This window comes from Onychostruthus taczanowskii, unplaced genomic scaffold (genome assembly GCF_017590055.1).
Source record: "Onychostruthus taczanowskii isolate IOZ18803 unplaced genomic scaffold, ASM1759005v1 scaffold12, whole genome shotgun sequence".
Lineage (NCBI taxonomy): Eukaryota > Metazoa > Chordata > Aves > Passeriformes > Passeridae > Onychostruthus > Onychostruthus taczanowskii.
The window spans coordinates 11,429,929-11,449,915 of record NW_024498351.1 but is presented as its reverse complement, the minus strand read 5'-3'; the positions used below and the strand labels follow the sequence as shown (position 1 = coordinate 11,449,915).

The window sequence follows — 19,987 nt, the reverse complement described above, 5'->3', positions numbered from 1 at the left end:
TTCTGTAAAGTCCTCTACAAGCTTCTAGGGTAGGTAAACTTCTGTTTGTGCCATCTAGCTTCTACAAGAATCATGCTGCATGTGCCTGGCCTTCACAGATTTACAAAACAGCTGTAGCAAAAAAAAACTTAAGGCAGATACAAAACTGGGTACTAAAGTTGGTGGCTTTCAGTTAAATTTCTTCCAAGACTCCTGGAAAATCCACAATCCAAAACTTTGCACTTCCCACATGCAGCAAGATAAGAGTCACTTAAGTTACTGCTTTAAAACTGACTTTCCATAGAAACTTGCTTTTGTTTCTTTCCCCACTCTTCTACAGGTCCTGCCAGGCCTAGGTGAAAGCATTCAACCCTGTCATACACTCAGAAAAAAACCCTTTATCCTTTGGATATCCTATCCCTGACTAGGTTCCCTGGCTTTTTATGCAATTTGCACTTTGAAGGGTAAGCAGCTTGAATGTGTGCAAAAGACATTTAGTAAACAAATTGACAGTCCCTGTAGTGAAATGGCCATGAAAACGTATCTTCAAAGGAGCACCAATTTTAGCTGTCACTAGCTAGATATCACTGTCTTGAACTTGGGCCAGCACTGCAGAACTGTATTGTGGAAATACATAAAGCAGTACAAGTGAAAGAAATCATACCACTGGGAGATATTGGGAAAGCAGCCAGTTTGAGGTTAGGGTTTATCATCACTCAGTTCTGTGCAAGCGCCACAGGTCAGAAAAAGCAAAGGGAGGCATCTTAGTTGTAGTGATGACTGCAGAGTAGTAATTTTCAAAAGAACTCGAAAGACTAACATCAAGCAGATTAGATCACAAACATACTGCTCTCGTATTTTTCCCAAATTAAGAAAAATCTTATAAACATCTGATAAGGTTGGGAGTTGAAATGTATGCTAACTGAACAAGCTGAAGCCATATCCTCCTCAGCTTTAAGATGAAAACTATTTTCCCTCAGCTTTTTATTCAGCCTATGTGCACAGCTTTAAGCAGAAAGAAATCATATTCCATACACCACACATTTAGACTGACACAATAGTTGCAATACAAGAAGTCATTCATAATACTATCTTCAACATCAGAGTTTTCTAAGACAATCAATTAAAAGCCTAAGTATTGCTGGATATTATTCTCCATAAGTTACCATGAGTTTTGGGTTTATTGAGAGGGGGTTATTCCTTTTCAACAGGCCTGAGCTAATCCATGCCATGAAAAACTCACAGTGTGCCTGTTAGGAGAGGCTGCATTGACCCACACAGGCTCGACTCTCATTCTCCAATTAAGTTCTTAGCAGCAGTCTCCTCAGACAAATGGAGAAGGCAGCAGGTAAAGGATTTCTTACGGAGTCGAAGGAGTTCTCAGCACAGCAAGCTGCAGCAGTCTCTTCATCTGTACTTACAGCTTTGAAATTCGAGAGCTGCATTTTTTTCCATTTTAATACAGGAGCAGGAAGGCCTCAGTGCTTGCAAGCACGTATCTCAGCAATGACAAATGAATAAACAAATCAGAAAATCCTCCAGTACTTGTTTCCAAAGGGGAAAAAAAGAAGTGTTACTCAGCCATTTCTGCCCAGCTAAGAACAGAACTGGCACTTAAAGGCTTTTACCCTAGGAAAAAGAACCTATTGCCAAGTCTGCTACAGCTTTTTTTTTTTAAAGGCATTGCATCATGAGCACTTGAGGTACATTTATAAATACATCCTTGGCACGTGTTAATTGAAAAATACTTTAATATTAATTACATAGTTCATCAAAGCTTAACTATTAGGTACAAGTATCATAGAATCACAGAATATGCTGAGCTGGATGGGACCTGTCAGGATCAAGTCCAACTCATTAAAATTACAGACACACCCATTTGAGCAACAATATCAGTGATATTTATTTAAAATACTTTTGCTGAGGAAATTTGTTTCATAAGAGATGGTTTTCAAACAGATCAGCAAGGTTATGAAAAATAAAACAGACAAACTCTCCCAGGAGAAAAAGTTACAAAGAAAGCTTTTGCATATCAACAAAACCTCAGTCTTTTCATCTGCAGCCTGAGTCTCAGTCCCAGCCTTTTCTGCCTAATGAATTCCACTATCCATCTTTAGATCTGGTTTGTTCTTGTCATTCTTCACTGAGTAGATGAAGTATGTTAAGGTGTCCTTTTCATTCACTGGAATTGTCCTAAAGTGGCAGCCAATTATCTATAAAGGAAGAATGCAAGGAAATTAAATAATCACTCTTACACGCAAAAACTGAAGATTCATATTTAAATGTACTACATTAAAGTTTAAAAGACTGATTAAGAAGCTTACAAAAAAGGAAATTTTGGCTCTCTTCAGAAGTCTTCAGTAGTCATAAAAAGGTAAACAGGAACTATTTTACTGATAACTGTGAACTAAATGTAGCAGATTGTATCCCTAATTTCCAAAAACTGAGAATTTTTTTTTTTAAAGTTGAGAATTTTTTCAGGGAAAAAGCCCCTCAAAGCTATCAGAACAATCATGGGACTACTATTACATTTGTTTAGTTAGAGCTTGAATATAACAGGTAATGACTACAGAATATCAACAGTGATAGCACAATTATGAGAGGCTACTGCTCTCCACTCAACTTGGGAGATGGTGTCTGCATCAAATCACATACAGAAACATTCAACACAACACAAGAATGACCAGCGAACTATAACTGAACATTCAGCTCTTCAAAACAAAGCTATTAATGAAAATTCACCATGCTGTAACCATTGAAATATAACAATCTGTAAGCAGTTCTTGAATCACTTGTCATTTCAGCAGTCCTTCCCTTCATCAAAATGAACACCAGCTTTAAAAGAAAGTTGCAAAATATTGTAACTGAATCTGTTCTCTGGCTCTTTGCCAGACTGGTAGATTAAAAGGATGAAGTGAAAAACATGGGACTGCTCACTTAAGCACCACGGGATATAAGAATAAATGTTCAGCCTAACTAAAAAGTTAAGAAGCTTTCTAAACTCTACCCCAAAAGCATTCACAGAGAAGCAGTTTGACACAGTAATTTGAAGTGAACTTTCAGTAACAGCTAGAGCAGTGTCTGTGGTATGTTAGGACAGATTACAAAGAGTCAAATGTACTGTATATTAAGGAAGCTCTGGGGCTATGGCTCACAAATACCTGCAGGTCAGTCAAATCAAGCATGTGGCAGAACAGCTTTGCCCATGCACACCATGCAGCACTGGAATAACCAAGTGCAAGTATCATATGAGATATACCTAAAGCAGACCCTGCAAAACACCAGTTGTGCAGAACAAAAACTGCCTGTGCTTTTTCAATTCACAGTCCTCCTAATTCAAGAACTAATCTACATATAAGAAAATGGAAGACTGATTTTGCATTCTTACACTTAGTGGCAGCAGGACTACTCTTTTACAGTTCAGCCTTGAGATCACCCATACCTTTAAGAGCCTTGTTTTTAATCCACACAGATTAAGGAGAGATGAAAACACTCTGCACTTAAATACAGCTGAATGTATCACTGCACAAAAGTAAAAAATCAGTAGCTATATACCTTCCTGTTAAGATCACCAGCTCTTCCACTTACTTACATCAATATGCTGTGACTGCACCTTTGCAGTACTAAAGAATTCCTTTAAAATTGCACTCGTGCGAGGAAAGATGCTAACATACAGCTGTACTGACATGCAGCTTCAGCACTTTTGGAAACAGTAAATTCCATGTAATTCTACTTTTCTGGCAGCAGGTTCCAGTGGTTTTAACAGAATTAATTATCAATAGAAGCATGTTTTTTCAGGTTTCTGTACTTTACATATACAGAAACCTATATTTGCAGTAACTAGCTTTTTAAAGCAAAGTCTGAACCACACCAGAACTTCACTGACAGCTCTCAGTTTCTAGTTCTTTTCAGCAGGACATTTCAGGTGAAGCTGTGATTGACGCACAGACAGAATAAATCTGTGATTCTATGATATTCAGGGGCACGAAGATCATATTACTGCTCCAGCTCAACACTGTGCTTACAAGCAGCATACACTCACTCCCTTTTGGAAGCCAAGAGTCCCTCCTGTGGAAAGAGCTTTTACTTTTGATTTACTTGGCTCAGGAGCTGTGGCCAATGAAGGAAGCTAGATAAGCAGCTCCCTTTTGTTCTCCTAAAATCCAGATTATATAGGCACTTTATGCAAGGATCACAGTGTATAGAAAACCACATGCCACAGCAAGTTGCATTTTCTATTATGGGAAACACTCATACATACTTCAACAAGCTGTGCTTTGTTAAGTCCCGGTCTGGTCTGTAGCTTGAAGTGTCTTTTGTACCTTCGAAGTGTGTTTACTTGTAACTGATATAAATCAACCTAGAAGAAAAGAGGGGGAAGGGGAAGAAAACAATCTAATATAACTGAAAAAAAAATTCAGTCATTAATAGTTCGCCTCACAAAAACATTTTGGAAACTCACAGATATGCAAGTGTAAATAGTCAGCTCAGCAGATGTCAGTTTGACAAAAAACAAACCTTCCAGCAGAAAGGAAAATAGCCCAGCTCAGTTTAAGAGTGTTTTGTTGTTACTGAGCATGCCTGTACCTCCCTGTAGCTGTGGACATTATTTTGATTTTACTATTGTACTTGCATCCATTCTGGATTTTTTGTTTGCTTCCCAGTTCCAGCACGATAACACCAAGCCCAGTAGCAACTTTCAAACAACATCTATAAAGAAGCTGATCCAAAGGAGGCCCCTATACTGTAAATTCAGCCATTAAATCTTATGTAGATTACATATAAGACACCATGCGTCATGAAAGACATCTGCACCATGAAAGAACACATGCTAGAATCAGGACAGAGTCTAGAGCACAAGCATTCTTGGCTTGCTAATGCTCTCCAAATGTACCCCTGCTACACAAGCAATATGCAGGAGTTGTGTGCATGGGCATAAATGTCCAAAATTCTTTCTCAATGTCAGTCAACAGTTGAGAGAATTACACAAAGTCCTGTCAAGGATACAAATACACAGCCTTAATCCAGGACTCTGTCAGTTTTGAATCCTATGTACTCTGATCAGTCACTTCTCCCAGCAACAGCTTACCCTTCCCATCCTCCCTGACAACCTAAGAGAGCTTAATCAGATGACTGAGTGGGAGAGCAAGCTCAGAAAGCAGGCTGAATGAGAAATTATATTAGGTCAGTTGCAATTACAATAGTATTCTCCAAATTAAAGATTGATGAAGGCATTCACTTTTGCTTTGAATTGATTTAACAGCCTCACTGCAGAACATTTAAAACAGCAGTGCTACTGCACACTTGGCAACCTGGCCAGACCTGCATGATAAAGGATGGTATCTTTTGTTGTTTCTAAAGTTTACATGGCATTAAATTACACTTCCCAAGTCACAGTGGGGAAGCCACCCTTGAAGCATCATGCAAAGGAGGAGCAGCAGCTTTTCACCAAGCCCCAGAAGCTACCAGTACTGCAGGAGTTTCTTTTCCTCCTGTAGGAATAGTTTCCAACCAGTAAAGGTGGCCATGACTGAGATGGAGCAGGAGAGCTTTACAACTCCTCAGAAGAATGATACTTTTTTCCGCAGCAAACTGGGTAATAATTGAAAATAAAGGCGGTCAAGGGCAAACAAGTATCTAAGGCATACAGGGATTACAAGGAATGAACATACTGCCCTTGTCCAAACAGCCAGCTGACACTCCTCAAAAACAGTTCCCAGTTTTCTTTTTTGTAATAATACTGTTAAGAAAAAAAAGCTTGTTTCTTGTTCTGGAGATATCCATCAGTTGTGAAATGTTTTATAATCCTGGCATAAGAAAACAAAACTGGCTTCCAGGAGAGCTGCAATTATAGTGTCAGAGAGCTACCTGAAGTCACTCACAGCACTAGCTTTAGACAGAACTTTCCAAGAAAGAATCCGAGATATGTAACAGACAGACAACACTACCCGGCATCAAACTGCTTGCAATCTCCTAAAATCATCTTAGCCAGAGCCTTCAGACTGGAGCCTCGTGCCTAAAGGCACAGACTCCTGCACGAAGTTTCCTTGCTTACTTGCTGTTATCTGCAGATGCTGACCATAAGGATGTCATTAAATTAACACTTACAAAGCAATTTCTGAAGAATGTTTTAACAATCCCTCTCAGAAGGGACCAGGTATGCGTAACAGCCTCTGCTTACACTGTGGAGCACCTGCTAAGCAACGTTGTAGCAAAAATAACGCAGAGCACGTGCAAGAAAAAGAGAGCCTTATGTTCAAAACCGACCCATTACACTTTGAAAAAAGTTGAATGCTTTAGTTCCCTTATTTTAATGGGTCAGATTTCACTGGTGTGCAGTGGAGAAAACAGGTTGAAAAGACACTGTATTTCTCTACTCCACTCCTTCACAGCAGAGCTCCCCAAATGGCTCTGTCCCCCACAGTGGGGCAGAAACAAAGCTACCATCACTAAACTCTTAGTCTTTAAAGTGACTAGGGCAATGGAGTAATTGCCAAGAATCATCTGCAATACATTTAGCACAAAAGGGACAGGACAGAGAAGCATTTATATCCCAAGCACTATGTGCAATTCCCTGCAGGCTGTCAGCTCCTGCAAAACATAAGAGTTCGATGGTATGTGGCAAAGCACTAAGGAGGAGGAAGCTGAAAACAGTAAATTTCTGAGAGAACCATCAGACACTTAAAAATAGAGACTCTTGTTCATTGTACTCTGCACCACTTAATCAGAAAACATGCCACAAAACTCAGTTAAACTCTATTACATTAAGAACAGTGCGAATCAAGAATCTTCCCCTTCCCACATGTAAAATAAGCTGTAAAAGTGGGAGTGAGGTGTTGGTGCAGACTCGGTGTCATAAAGAAGCTTAACACAGTAACTCGAAAAAAACCGAAACAACTCTTTAGCTACCTCTGGAGTGTCGATGTCTTGCACTGGTGAGTCACCATCATCATCGCTGCCTTTCCTCTTTCTTCTATTTCTCACACTCTGAATTAAATTTTTGTGGAAGTCACAAATGTACAGATGTCTTGCCTAGAAGAATAAAACGGCATCTTTCAATCAAACCCATGTAGCGTATCTGCCGGAGCAGAGTGCACGTAGCTAAGACAACCCTTAAGCACTCACAGCCCACATTAACTGGGTTGAGGAAGCTTTTCTACCGGCTTCTCCTAAATGGAGAGTGCGCTGCGCTGCAGCTCCCTGCCACCGGCTGGGCCCCGAGCTCGCTGAACTGCTGCCCTCGGCCGATGCAGCAGTGCCGGGCTGTGCAGCCACGCAGCACACACAGCCCTCCCTCCTCCTTCCCTCCCTCCGGCCGCGCATCGCACCGCGGGGGCCGGGCAGCACGCACACAAAAAACACGCTTTCAGCTTTCTCCGCAGGGCTAAGAGACGGCTCTCAGCTCCCCAGCTATATCCTCCCCTCCTTGTTTTACTTCCGCTACCCGGCGTGGTCACGCAACACACTTATTTTTACTTTCTTTCTTTTTAACAACTTTCCCTTTCGTGGGGATCTGCACGCTTCGGGAGATCTGGGCGCGTACCAGCCCGGGATCCCCAGGTCCGCGTGCTTTCAGGGCAAATGAGAGCACGGGGCAGCGCTAGGCACGGGCTGCAGAGCCGGCCCGGGGTCTCTCGGGGCGCACGCAGCCCCGGCCCGGGGCGCTCCCGCCGGCAGCCCCACGCCGCAGCCCGCCTTCCCCTCCCGCGGCAGCCGGCGAGGGCGGGCGCTCTCCCGGCTCCCGGGCAACCCGCCGCGCTGGAAGGCGGCCGGCCCCCGCCCTGCCCGGCCGAGCCGAGCCGCGCAGCGCGGGGCCCGATGGCTGCCGAGCGGAAGATAAAGCGGCACGGAGACGTGCGGCGCTGCAACACGAGGCGGGGCGGCGAGCGCGGCCCTCGCCAGCAACACAGACAAACTAGCGCGCCGGGAGCCATGCAGGCTCCGCTCCGCTCCGGCCAGCGGCGGCGTTTCCCGGCCACGCTTACACCGCTCCGGCTACAGAGGGGCACACGCAGTCGATGCCCAGGTTCTTGTGGCTAGAGGGGACCCCAGGAGCAGGCAGGAAAGGCGGGCGCTGCCCCCCGCTCGAAGGGACTTGCAGCCAGCGCTCCTGCCGTGCCAGCCAAACTCGGCCGTGCTACGGAAAAGAGGTGGAAAGGGGGAACGAACACTTCCCCGACGCCAAACACCCCTCCTTCCTCACTAAAGTTGATTAAAAGTCCCCCAGCCAACTAAGATGCAGCGACCTACCGGCCGCTTTTGTCCGCCCGCCCCGCCGGCTGCCCTGGCGCGTCCTCCCCTCGCGGACTTACGCTCTTGTCCAGCTCGATCTTCACCTTCTTCTGCGAAATGCTCTTCTGGATGCGCTTGCTGAAGCTGGCGTTGCCGGCGGCGCGGCCGCATCGCTCCCCCTCCTCCCTCAGGCAGCACAGCTGCCCGGCCCCGGGGCCGCCCGCGCACCCGCCGCCCACCGAGCCCGCGGCGGCGGCGGCCGGACCCAGCCCCGGCGGCGCTGGCGGCGGCGGCACCTCCACGGCGGAGCCCGTATTGCCCACCACCGCCGCGGCGGCGGGGTCTGCCCCGCGCTGGGTCACCTCCTCGGGGGCGAAGCCGTTCATACCCGGCGCCACCGCCGCGGCCGGCGGGATCCCGCTCCGCACCAAACTTCCCCGACGAGGCGCCGCGGCCCGGCGGGGGGCTCCCCGCTCCCTGCCTGCCTCCCTTCAGCGGCGGTACCGGGGCGCAAGTCCGCCCTCGAGGGCGGTCAGCCCACGCGTCACGGGAAGGACTCTCTCCGCTAGCAGCCGCCGGCCGAACCCCACGACTACCGGAGCGACGGCGGCAGAGCCCCGCGGGCCGCCCCACTTCCTCCTTCCCCCCCTGTCATGTGGAGACTCTTCAGCTGTTTCCTATGTAACAACAGCAACCTGCCGCCCCGCCCCGCCCGCCCGCCGCGCATGCCGGCTGCCGCGCGCGGCCCCACGGGAAGCGCAGTCCGTGGCCGGCCGGCGGGGCCGCATCGCCCGGGGAGGGCGCGGCGGCGGGAGCGCGGCCCAGGCTTCGGCGGGGGGCAGGACACGATGCGGCAGCAGCTTCTTTTTGCCGCGCCGCCCTCTGCTCCCTTTTCCTCCCAGTCTGGAGGCTGGGCCCGCTGCAAAGCGCCGTGCATCAGCCCCCCTTCCCGCGCCTCCCCGGCGGCTCCGCCGTGGGATGTGAAAGGGCGGCCCCGGACGGTGTCGCGGATCGGAGCTGCCGCTGGCACGGCCGAGCGCGTACCCGCGCTCCTAGCGACGAGGGGCCGGCGGCCTCCGCCGCTTCCTCCCGGCGGCGCCTCGCTGTGCCGCAGCAGCTCCCCCCGTTCACTTGTTCTCGCTCTAGTGTTTTAGCCGCAGCCGGCGCTGCTCGGGCTGCTCGTTCCGGATCGTCTGTCTCCTGCCTTCCCTCTCGGCCTCTTCCTTCCCTGCCTCGCTGCCTCCTTTCTTTTCCGCTTACTGCCGGCCATGGCTGGCAGCGGCGCCCGGAGAGGGCAGGCGGGCTCTGTCCGGGCGCTCCTGCTCCTCCGCCTGCGGGAAGCAGCTCCCCGGGAGCCGCAGCGCAGCCGCCGGCTCTGCGGCTCGGCAGAAAACCAACGGAGCTCCGGCCTTTGTCAGAGCTGCTTTTACAATACACGTAGTCAGGGCTCTCCGTCCTGCGTTCCTGTGGCAAAGCCCTCTGAAGACAAAGGCGACTTACAGTGCGAGTTGCCAGTTTTGTCATTTAAAAGGACTTTCTGTCAGTAAAGGTGACTGTAACAACAGAAAAGCATTGAGAATGCAGAATTATTTTCGCTAATGATGAACCAAGACCTTGCTGTGCACACGGCTAGGTAAAATTGACACTCTGAGAATGCTTGACAAAAGCAGGTATTTTTAGTTTTGAGGCTTTGCAAAGCTACATAAGAGATGCGTTGGCATTAAATCATTTTACAATTCAGCTGTTGACAGCAGAGTGGCAAAAGCAGCAAGCTCTGATCTGCTGTCCTTTCAAGCACATTCAAAGGAGGCACAAGGAAGGGAGAGGTTTTGCTTTCCCTTTGAACTACCGCAAATATTCCTTTAAATCTCAGAAAACGGCATCTGAGCTGAGCGTGCTCAAAGCGCAATGATTTAATCGCTGAAATATTTGACCGTATCGCTTGCTGTGCATTTCCAACTTGAAGGAGAGAAGTAGCAGGGAGGCTGGTGAATAATTCAAGGAGACACAGATCCTGCGTAAGCCAAAGTTCTGCGTGAGCCGGGAACACGATTATAGAGCAGTTTCAGTTTGTGCTGCAGATGGCTCCTTAATCTGGTTGCGTAACCGGGTATTAGAGAATAAGGGTCGGTCCCACTGCCGCGACTGAATGAAGGATACAGTAACTGAAGCTACACTGAGCGTGAAGTCACAGCAGCTATCCACGAGGCACGTTTTAGTGATTAGTGAGGGGAATAGGAGGAGAGTTGGAAAAAATACTGATCTCTGCTTTGTTATCAGCCAAGCTGAATATTGTATAATACCTAGGTTTAATTCCACGCTCTGCTGCTGAGCAATCTCAGGCAGCAAAGGGTTAACTCACTTTTTTAGTTTCTTGTGATTTCAAACATTCAAAAACTGTAATAATGTTAAGATGAAAAAGAACAAAACCCCCAATAACAATCATAGCAGACGTTACAATCTGGGAAAAGTGGGACAAGGGTGAGTTCCAGGAATTCTTCACTGGAAATCTGGGTCCTGAATAGCAATTTCTAGACTCTTGGACTATGTCTTTTGAGGTCCTTTTGGTGTTTTTTTTCAGATGGATTTGACCTTACTGTGAGCATAAAATATGTCTATCTGGGTCTGGCTGCTGTTGTTTGGTTTGATGGAAAGATCACTTGTGCATTTTAAATGTTTCTGATCCTCTTTGTACAGTTTGGGAGCAGTTAAAAGCCTGATTATGTTACCCAGCCGTGCTTGCCAAGACGCTAATTTATAAGCGTAATTTCAAGTAAAGTAGTATCATAGTTTCATGATTAGGTCACGATAAGAGAGTCGTGGGACTTAGAAAGATGGTTCTGTTTCTGCTGTAAGCTGCTCCTTTTCACACCTGTGCCCTGTGCCTCTTTGTGCCCATAAAAACATTGCTGTGGCTGCACAGCAAACTCTACTGGGTTACAACTAGGCTAGCAACAAGAAAAATAGTTTAGATTTAATCCTGCTCTGCTTTACCGCTCGGTTGCAGGATGCCTCAGCACACAGGATGGTGCAGTAGAAGGGCAGGATTGTGACTGGAGATGACCACCTCATTTGGTATGAACACCTGCTTACAGTAACAAAGAAATCATGTCTCTTTTAATCACATGTGGGATAAAAAATACAAAGAGCTGCAGCTACATGGGCTTATCAGACAGTACTTACTACAAAATGGATTTGCAAACTTTCACGAAGCTTGGGCTACATGAAATAAAAATAAAAATTATTGTGGAGTACGTTGTCTAAAATGACAATTTTTTAACATAAACTCTAGTACTGGGTACTGTAAGTAGTCAGATATAAATAAAGTATGTATGGGGGCATATTTTAAATAAACATAAAAACATGCAGCATTGCAACCATAAACTGATTAAACTTCAAAAATTAGATCAGTTCAAAGGAAGCAGCAGCTCCAAACCAACTACCCTGTACATGACATGTCACTAGTACTCACAGCAGAGCTGAGTAGTACAGGAGGCAGCAGTAATCTGTATCCCTTGGGGGTGCCAAGAACACAGCATGGATGACTTGTAAGTGACACACAGAAAGAGCAGGAGCTATACAGCATCCCAAAAAGTCTGAATTCACAGCTCCCAGGCTCTGAAGTCAGTGGGACTCAGTGGTCCCTCCTGGCACTGAGGCAGGCCAGGAGCCCAGCAGCTTGTACTTCTCTGAAATGCCATATGTCCCAGCTCCTGTTAGCTTTTGATTGATGTGTTTTGTAATTTGAGAGAGAAGAATGATAATCAGATACATCACCTTGGATATATTGCAAACACATTACTAGTAATCAATCCTGGAAGATAAATGTAGCTCTTGCAACTTTGTATGCATTTCCATGCATAAAGTTCAGCTAGGGAAGATTATTCCCTTCCCCAGCAGGTACCATTCACTTGAAGTCCAAGGGTACATTAGTGCACTTGTGTTCAGCACCTGAAATTATCCTGTTAGCAAAAGGAATAATGAGGAAAACTATTGGTATACATTTTTCTCGGCAAATACACATTTTGTTATGTATTATAACTACTTCAGTGAAAAAAAAGATTCCTTTAAAACACTTGAGAAATTCTGCAAATTCAGACACACCATGGTCATTTTAATAAAAAAGCAACCTACTCAATAAGCAAGCATTCATGGGCTGTGAGAAAGAACAGTGACCAAATTTCTCCTTCCTTACAAGAAACAAGTGCTATTCTTTTTATTTTTCCTTCTCTTTTTTCCCTGATTTTTAATACCTAATTTTCCTTTCCCACTCCAACACCACCTACCCTGCTATTGCCTGTGGCTGTGCTTCCAATTTATGGTCCAAATTTGTTAAAGCACAGACCCAAAGCATAGGAATATTGGAACTTACCTACAGACTGTATTTTTTTGTTTTACTTCTTTACATGTTTTAGGCTAGGATAGTTAAAATATAATTTCAGATATTTAATTGTATAACAAAACCTAATCTGTATTAGTAGTACACATAGACCTTATTGCATATGGTTCAAGAAGTACAGTAATAGAAAAAAATATCATAACTTTAACCAGAATTATCTCCAGGTCTGAATCCAGGTGAAGCCAGTCTTTCTTTTATAGGCTTTTGGCCTTGTACAATGCAAACTCAAGGTGTATAAAAGAGTATATATAACAAAGGCTTTTATTAAAAGATTTAAAGCAGTAAAGAAGGTCCAAAATGACACATTTTATTTTAATTTTAATAATAATTTAGGATTAAAACTGATAAACCCATATACTGTAAAAGCTTTAAAGTTTTGTAATACACTCCCCTTAATGGTTTGTGCAAATTTTCTTTCATAATAAGCCATTAGTTACAGGAAGCATGAGAGGATCTTCTGGTAGAAGGCATCGTTCTTACGTGCAAAAATTATGTTATGTTCTTTGTTAAAGGTACTTGACAAATTGTTCATTAGTGGACTTAAACAATGAAAGATGTGTTAGGAGAGGGAGCTCAAGCACAATGACCACACAGAAGCAGAGAAGCCAACCTCCAGCTTTGCCTTAGGTGCCCCCTCAGTTTCTACACCCCTCCTCCTCAGAAGCCTCCACTGAACCCAAGTGCACCTCTGTCTGCTTCACAGTCACTGATCTCCTGTTCATCCAGGTTGCTTTGATTAACATTTTGTTTCACATTATATGAGATCTCACAGTCAGAAAGAGACTCCATTAAATCATCACTCTTGCTCTTCAGAAATATAAAGCAGCTATCTGAAACATATTGTGGAAAAGTATCACCCCCAGAGGTTTTGTGTAATGCAATAAAAATTTAACTACTAGTAATATACCAGTGTATTGCTTAAGAATTATTTTTCAATCCATTGAAATGAAATGAAAAACTTACTCAGATTTTTTTCCCTGTAAGATTAACTGTCATATCTTTTCTGTAAATTTTGCTGGTCTCTAATGCACTCTTGATACTACAAAAAGCACTATACATATTGTACATACTGTACTCTGTGCTACAGTCTTGCAATTTGTGAGCTACTCTTTTCTTGTTATAGAAATTCAGATTTGACAATGGCTTCAACCTCTTGCTTTGTATAACACATACTACAATTTGTACAACACTACACCATCTTCAGATTTCAGGTTTTGTCAGAGGATCCTAGAACCTACACAGCTCTGTTACACCATCACATCCTCTTCTGATACATATTCGTTTTACAGAAAGAAAAATAGGAAAGTTCTGCAGCCTTAAGAGCCTCTTTGAGTGCCCTTGTCTTTGCAGTACAGTTATAACCACCTCTAGGTCTGACTTAGCTCTAGTTGAAGTTAACAGCAGGTTTTAAGTGCCTCTTGAGAGCAGGTGAACACTTCTTCCACCAAACCATCGGTTAGATACTTGGATTCCCTCAGTAAAAACAACAGTCTGACACTAATGCAGACACGTTCATAAAAATAAAATTAATAAAATTACAACTGTGTTTGTGGTTTAAATGCTTTCCTGACCTCCTGCAGAGCTCCTTCTGGATAAAAGACACAGACAGGCTTATATTCCAGCATACTCAACCTCCCCTGTTACTGTAAAGTTCTTTAGCAGTATAGAGTAGGGTATGCAATGAGGTGCTGTAAGGAAATGATACATTTATATCACCAGCTGCTGGAAAATCCCATAGGAACCATGACTAAAAATGAGACTGATGATTCAATCAACAATTTCAAAACTTCATGAGTTTTCTTTCTAGTCTCAGATCACCCATGTATCCTGTGGTCATTTCTATGACATATACCACAGCACCAGTTGCCAGAAGTAAGAGAATAAATTATTCTCCCAACAATGTCTACATTAACAATGATGCATGACCAACACTTGAGACCCATTTAAGTTTAATGAGACCCATTGAAATGAATTTAAGCTTTTCCACTATCTGGATGCAAGACAAAGACCAGTATGTTGATGAATATCACAGTGCTCAAAGGGGTACTTGGTTGTTACCAGCCAAACCTGCTTATTTCACCCAGTCTCCTTCCTCTTGCAGCCCATGACACACAGCCTTGTCAACTCCCACTATTCTCATTCCCAGAAGACTTTAGAGCTGCAGTGACATAGAAAACAGTTTCTACTGTCAGGTTCAGCCTCATTTTAAGTTTCTAGCCCACATGACCACAGAAGGAAACAGTTCCTTAGACTGGACAAAGGTATGAACAAAGCATTCTGGTTTGTCCATATTTGTAAGTCACCGTGGGTTGACAGGGACTTCATTCTGGCAGCAACAAGCACCAGCAGCTACTGTCAAACACGACTGATCAGAAACTCGACTGTGACTACAACCTCTTTGGATCTCCTCACTCTGGATGTCACACCTGCAGGGCAAGATGCAGTCCAACCCTTTGTCTTACAGCTTAGAAGGAGAAAAAAGATCTCAAACTATGCTCTCCAATTCACAAAAGACAGAACAATTTTATTGCAATTAAATTTCATTTCTTAAGAGTAAGTTGTGTATATGTTTCAGGTGAAGTACCAATGTTAACCAACACTGGAAGAGTTTGGGGGTAGGGAGAAAAGAATAGAAAGTTTTTTACCCATTTAAACCATATTCTTGCTGTAAATAAGGGCTATCCACATTTTAGAGCCCCTCTAAGCTGCCTGTGAAAACTTTCCAATATATAAAGACAAATTGCTGCTTTCTTCTCATCCCTGTAAAAAGCGATTAACAGTATAGCAAAACAAAGAAAATTTTTAAATACCTTGAGGGGAAAATGTTGCATGAGTATTACTTTGTAAACAAGAAAGTGAGTGAAACCCAGGTGAATAGAAAAGCAAAAACATTTAAAAAAACAAGTTAAAGCTTGTAAAGCCAATGCAAAAAAAGTTACTGTCAAACTAAGACTGAAAAAGTTCAGGTAACAATTATTGTCATCAGGAATTGCTATTGTTCCTAACATTATCTGTGTTAGTACCAGACGAGATTTGCTGTGTTTATTTCTTAACACATGACCGCAGCTTTTGCTCTGCAGCTGTCCTGGACAGTGTCTCATGCAGGCTGCCTTTGTTTTAGGTACTGGGTACACAGCACAAAGTCAAAACAAGCTCCTGAGCTTTCACACTAACCCAGCCTGGTGTAACTAACACAGCTGCATTTGCCTATGAGCTGCTTAACTGGTTATGCAGGCTTTATGATGGCCCACATAATAAAACCCTAATGTTTAAAGGGTAAATATATTTCATTTTTACAACATACAGATTATTTACATGTTATACAACACCAAAAAAACTTCTGATACATTATCTTAAATGCAATTCTTTAAGATATTGACAGAAATAACAGATTTATGAAATTTTAGGCAGCTGCAGTTATATGTGTTTTTATCAAAGTACAAAGAAAATAACTGCTTGTAACTGGAACACTACAACAAAATAAGTTTTGTACTGAACTTAGATAAGCAGTAGCTTAAATAGTTTTGATTTTTGCTTTTCGTCCTAACAGTCCATATATCTAGTGAGAGATGGTCACAAAAAATAGGCCTAAAACATTGTTGCTGTCTGTAGACTTTGTAATTCACATTAAAAGGGTTTTCAAAGCAGTGACCTACTTAAATGTTTTTTTGTGTCTTGAATTTTAATCTTTTTTTTCTGCAACAAAGAAACCTGCTGATTAAAGCTAAATTTGCTTTCTTTCAACATCTTGAATTCCTATTAGTGAAGTTTGGTTTGATTAAAACCGAGAGCAGTTTTACCTCACATTCATTATTCATCCACTGATTTTTCAGGTCTGGAAGAAGAAATTGCCTATCACTCAAGAGTAATAACTTTCCACAGCAGAATTTTACTGCCATTAGGCTACATTAAGGCATATTCCATAAAGAAATTTGGCTATTAAGAGATTTTCTGGGAAGGGACAGTAGACCTTCCTTATCCAACTCACTGAATTAAAACTGACAGCATCACTACATAAACACACCAGAATGCAAGTTTGGTCAGAGTTAAGGTCACGCAACTGCAGTTTGCAATCTCCTCAGCTGAACAGTATCTGTTGTAATGGATCTGCTGATGATTTAATTCAAATAAAAGGCCTTTGTTCCTTTCTTCCCGTGCTTTGTCCACAGTGACACCACTATCCCGAAAAGCTCTAGAAGCAGCCCACAGAAGCCAAGAGATACAGTATGACAGGAAGCAGTATCACTCCAATCACACGTTTTTGTTGTCCGGGACATACTTGTCTTTAAATCCGTTTCTCAGCTCTGTAACCCAGTCTCACCCATCTGGTCTTTTCTCTACCTTCTATCCAGCATTTCTAACCTCATTGTTTATCTCTCCTCACTTGCAGTTTACTGAAGATTAAGCCGAGTTAACAATAGCACCCCAAAGTGTGGAGCAGATTAGACACTCAGAAGGGCTCAAAGCCAAGGGAGCTATAAAACCCAAGAGTCATTTCATGAGCAGAATTATTCACACTGAAGTAACTCCAAGTCCTGGAGTTTATGCTTCTTCCCCACAACTGTCATGCACATGTGGTTAATAAATTAACCACGCGTACCGACCAAAGTCAATACTGCATAGATCACTGCTTTAGAAGAGTAACAGTGACTGAATCTCTGGAGACACAAATTGTGTTTTTGTCTGAAAAGGAACAGTGTGGAGCAATGAAAAACAGTGACAGCTTATTGTGGAAGCAGAGAAGTGCTTTTCCAGGCACGAGGGCGCTGGAAGGAAGGCACAGCTTTGGGAATGACAAGTTCCTAACATCAGCATTCTTGTGTGGTAGGGCTTTCAGCACTGGCATTGCTGTGGGAAGCTTCCAGTATCATGTTCAAGCATGGAAAATTCTCAATACTGCCTTCCTTGTTGAAGGACAGACAGATGTTACTTTGGTTTCTCATGTGCCCTGTGTTGTACGAGACAGCATAATATAACACATTATGGGTCTAGCAAAGTGTACAAAAGCTTTCTTTTCCAAGTAAGAAAATTTAAAGATCCTAATTTCTTTCTTGATTTGATTAAATCATTTCAAAGGCAGATCTCATTTTTTCCCATAGCAATAATTACAATTTCCCACCCCACCTGCTTTCCCACAATAATTTTCTTCATATTCTTAAGAGCAAATATAAAAACAGATGCGACATCAGAAGCCTTACTGCAATTACATCACAAAATTTCCAAAGAGTGTTCCAAAGTAATTTTTTTTCCATGAATGTGCTATATTCATGTTAAAAGTGTGAAAATGTTAATAAAACTTACCTAAAACTTCCCCCCCCACCTCCCCTCCAATAATTGACAGAGAGTGTCTAGGTCAGTCTGGCAAGCAAGGAATGCTTTTACACCACAGATACCAATGGTTGTACTACGATTCACTCACACCAATATTGTAAGATCCTACCATCTTTTACAAAATTGCCTTATTAACAAGATCACGCTTCACAAGTAGCTTTTATACAGAGGTGGTTCACCACAAGGTAAATGAGTGACCCATGTGGTGGCTTAACTCATAAAATAAAACAATGCTTTCCATGTAAAATATGAAGCAAAAGCATTTTCAAAGCCACATGACAAAACAACTCTGCAAAGTGTACAGATAGACCTACACAGAATTCAATACCATAGAACTGAGAAGATGAATTTGCTGCAGAGAAGCAGTAGAATACAGCAATAACAAGCCCAAACCAGAACATGAAACATTCCCCATGTAAATGTTTATTTTAGGAGGTAAGGAAGGCTAAGCTTTATTTGTATGTTAAACACTATCAAAAGTAATAGCCACATAAGTGAACTGATACAAGGTTTTGAATAACTGGCTTGTGAAGTCTTTGACATCTTCAGAGGGAATGCATAATCTGTGGGTTGCTCTGTTAATTTACCTCCCAATTACCCTCTTCTGTAGCAGATTTTGGCTTTTAGGGCTGCAGTTTGGGCAAACACACAAAGCTTAAAATGAAACAAGAATAAAGGAGGCATTTACTACCACATTAGTGAACTGTTGCACATGAACCTGTATTTATCAGAAGGGAAAAAAGAAAAGCTTGAAGAACTGTTCCTGCTAAGTTCTTATACTAAGCAACTCTACATGGGGGAGACTGGAGATCAAGACTGACCACTCTCACACGTGCAGCTACTCAATACTCTCACACAGCTTAGGGATTTGTTTTTTCTTACCACTGAGGAAGGTTAACATGATGAAAGTTCTGCTGAAGGCACCGCATCTCCAGTAAACAAAGTAATAACCTGCTTCTCACTAGGGCTGTAAACTACACCTGAAAAAACAAGGGTGTTAAAAGCCACTTAGATTACTAAGAATATTTACGCAAAGGAGAGACTTGGATGAGAATAATCAGACAGAAGAAAACCAAAGTCAGCAAAACCAGTACAATGCAGTTTGGGGTCACATCGCAGTACGGAACCTTCCGTTTTCTCCCCAGACCCAAAGTGCCAGATTTGCTGCTAGCGGCACACTTCAAAGCACTAATGCAAACCACGGGCGTGGTTTGCATTAAAGGATCAATTCGACCGAGATTGGGTCCCAGGCTTTCCACTGCTGCAGCCTGCACTTCACAGAGAGCACCAGGCTCGGAGAGCTGACACCTTCCCTTCCCAGCGCCGGTGCCTCTCCCCGGCCTGAGTCGGGGAACACACCGCTCATAAGCAGCCCCAGGTTCTTCCAAACCCCTCCGGCCCGGGGAAAGGGAGCAGGAGCTCTGTCTGCCCAGGGATAGCTACAAACCAGACACTCTCGGTCCGCGGGGGAGCCGGGACTGGAGCCGGGGGCGGGCACCCCCGCAGCCCCTGCCCCGCAGTGGGGCGGGCCGGGCCGGGCCGCTTGGGGCACCCCGAGAAACGGGGCTCGCCTGGGCGTGGAAAGCCAACTTTCAGTCTAGTTTTACAGCCAGTCACTGCTGCCCGCCGGACCCCCGCCCCACGGAGGGAAGGACAGAGGCAGAGGGCGGCGCTGCTGCCTCGGCCGCCCCGAGCCGGGGCAGGCAGCGCTGAGGGGCAAGCAGAGCCGAAGGAGCCGCCGCCGCCGGCCCCACTCCCTTTGTATTTTTAAACCACGCTGCGGCCCCGCGCTCCGCCCAATCAAATCGGCCGCAGCCCCCGCCGGCCAATGGCGGGGGCCCCCGCGGTTTTTTAAACCGTCCCTCTCCCCCAATCGCCGCCCAGCGCGCTCCGCCCAGCCCCGCCCCCCCGCTCTCCTCACCCCAACCGGTTCCAACGGGTATAAGCGCCAACGACCCCCTCGCGCTCGACCTAGCCCGGGAGTAGCTCGGCCGCTGACGTCAGAGAGGCAGACAGCCAATGCTGTCCGGCCCCCGCGCCAGGAGG

At 44.4% G+C, this 19,987-nt stretch overlaps 1 protein-coding gene across 1 annotated transcript; it reads right to left on the bottom strand.

Annotated features, from left to right (window-relative positions):
• Window positions 1-1,857: 1,857 nt before the first annotated feature.
• On the bottom strand, window positions 1,858-8,908 carry SAP30 (Sin3A associated protein 30). Its single transcript, XM_041395836.1, has 4 exons — window positions 8,292-8,908; window positions 6,889-7,011; window positions 4,241-4,339; window positions 1,858-2,192 (listed from the first exon to the last, which is right to left on the bottom strand). The coding sequence occupies exons 1-4, from the start codon at window positions 8,595-8,597 to the stop codon at window positions 2,070-2,072; spliced, it is 651 nt and encodes a 216-aa protein (XP_041251770.1). The 5' UTR covers window positions 8,598-8,908; the 3' UTR covers window positions 1,858-2,069.
• Window positions 8,909-19,987: the final 11,079 nt, after the last annotated feature.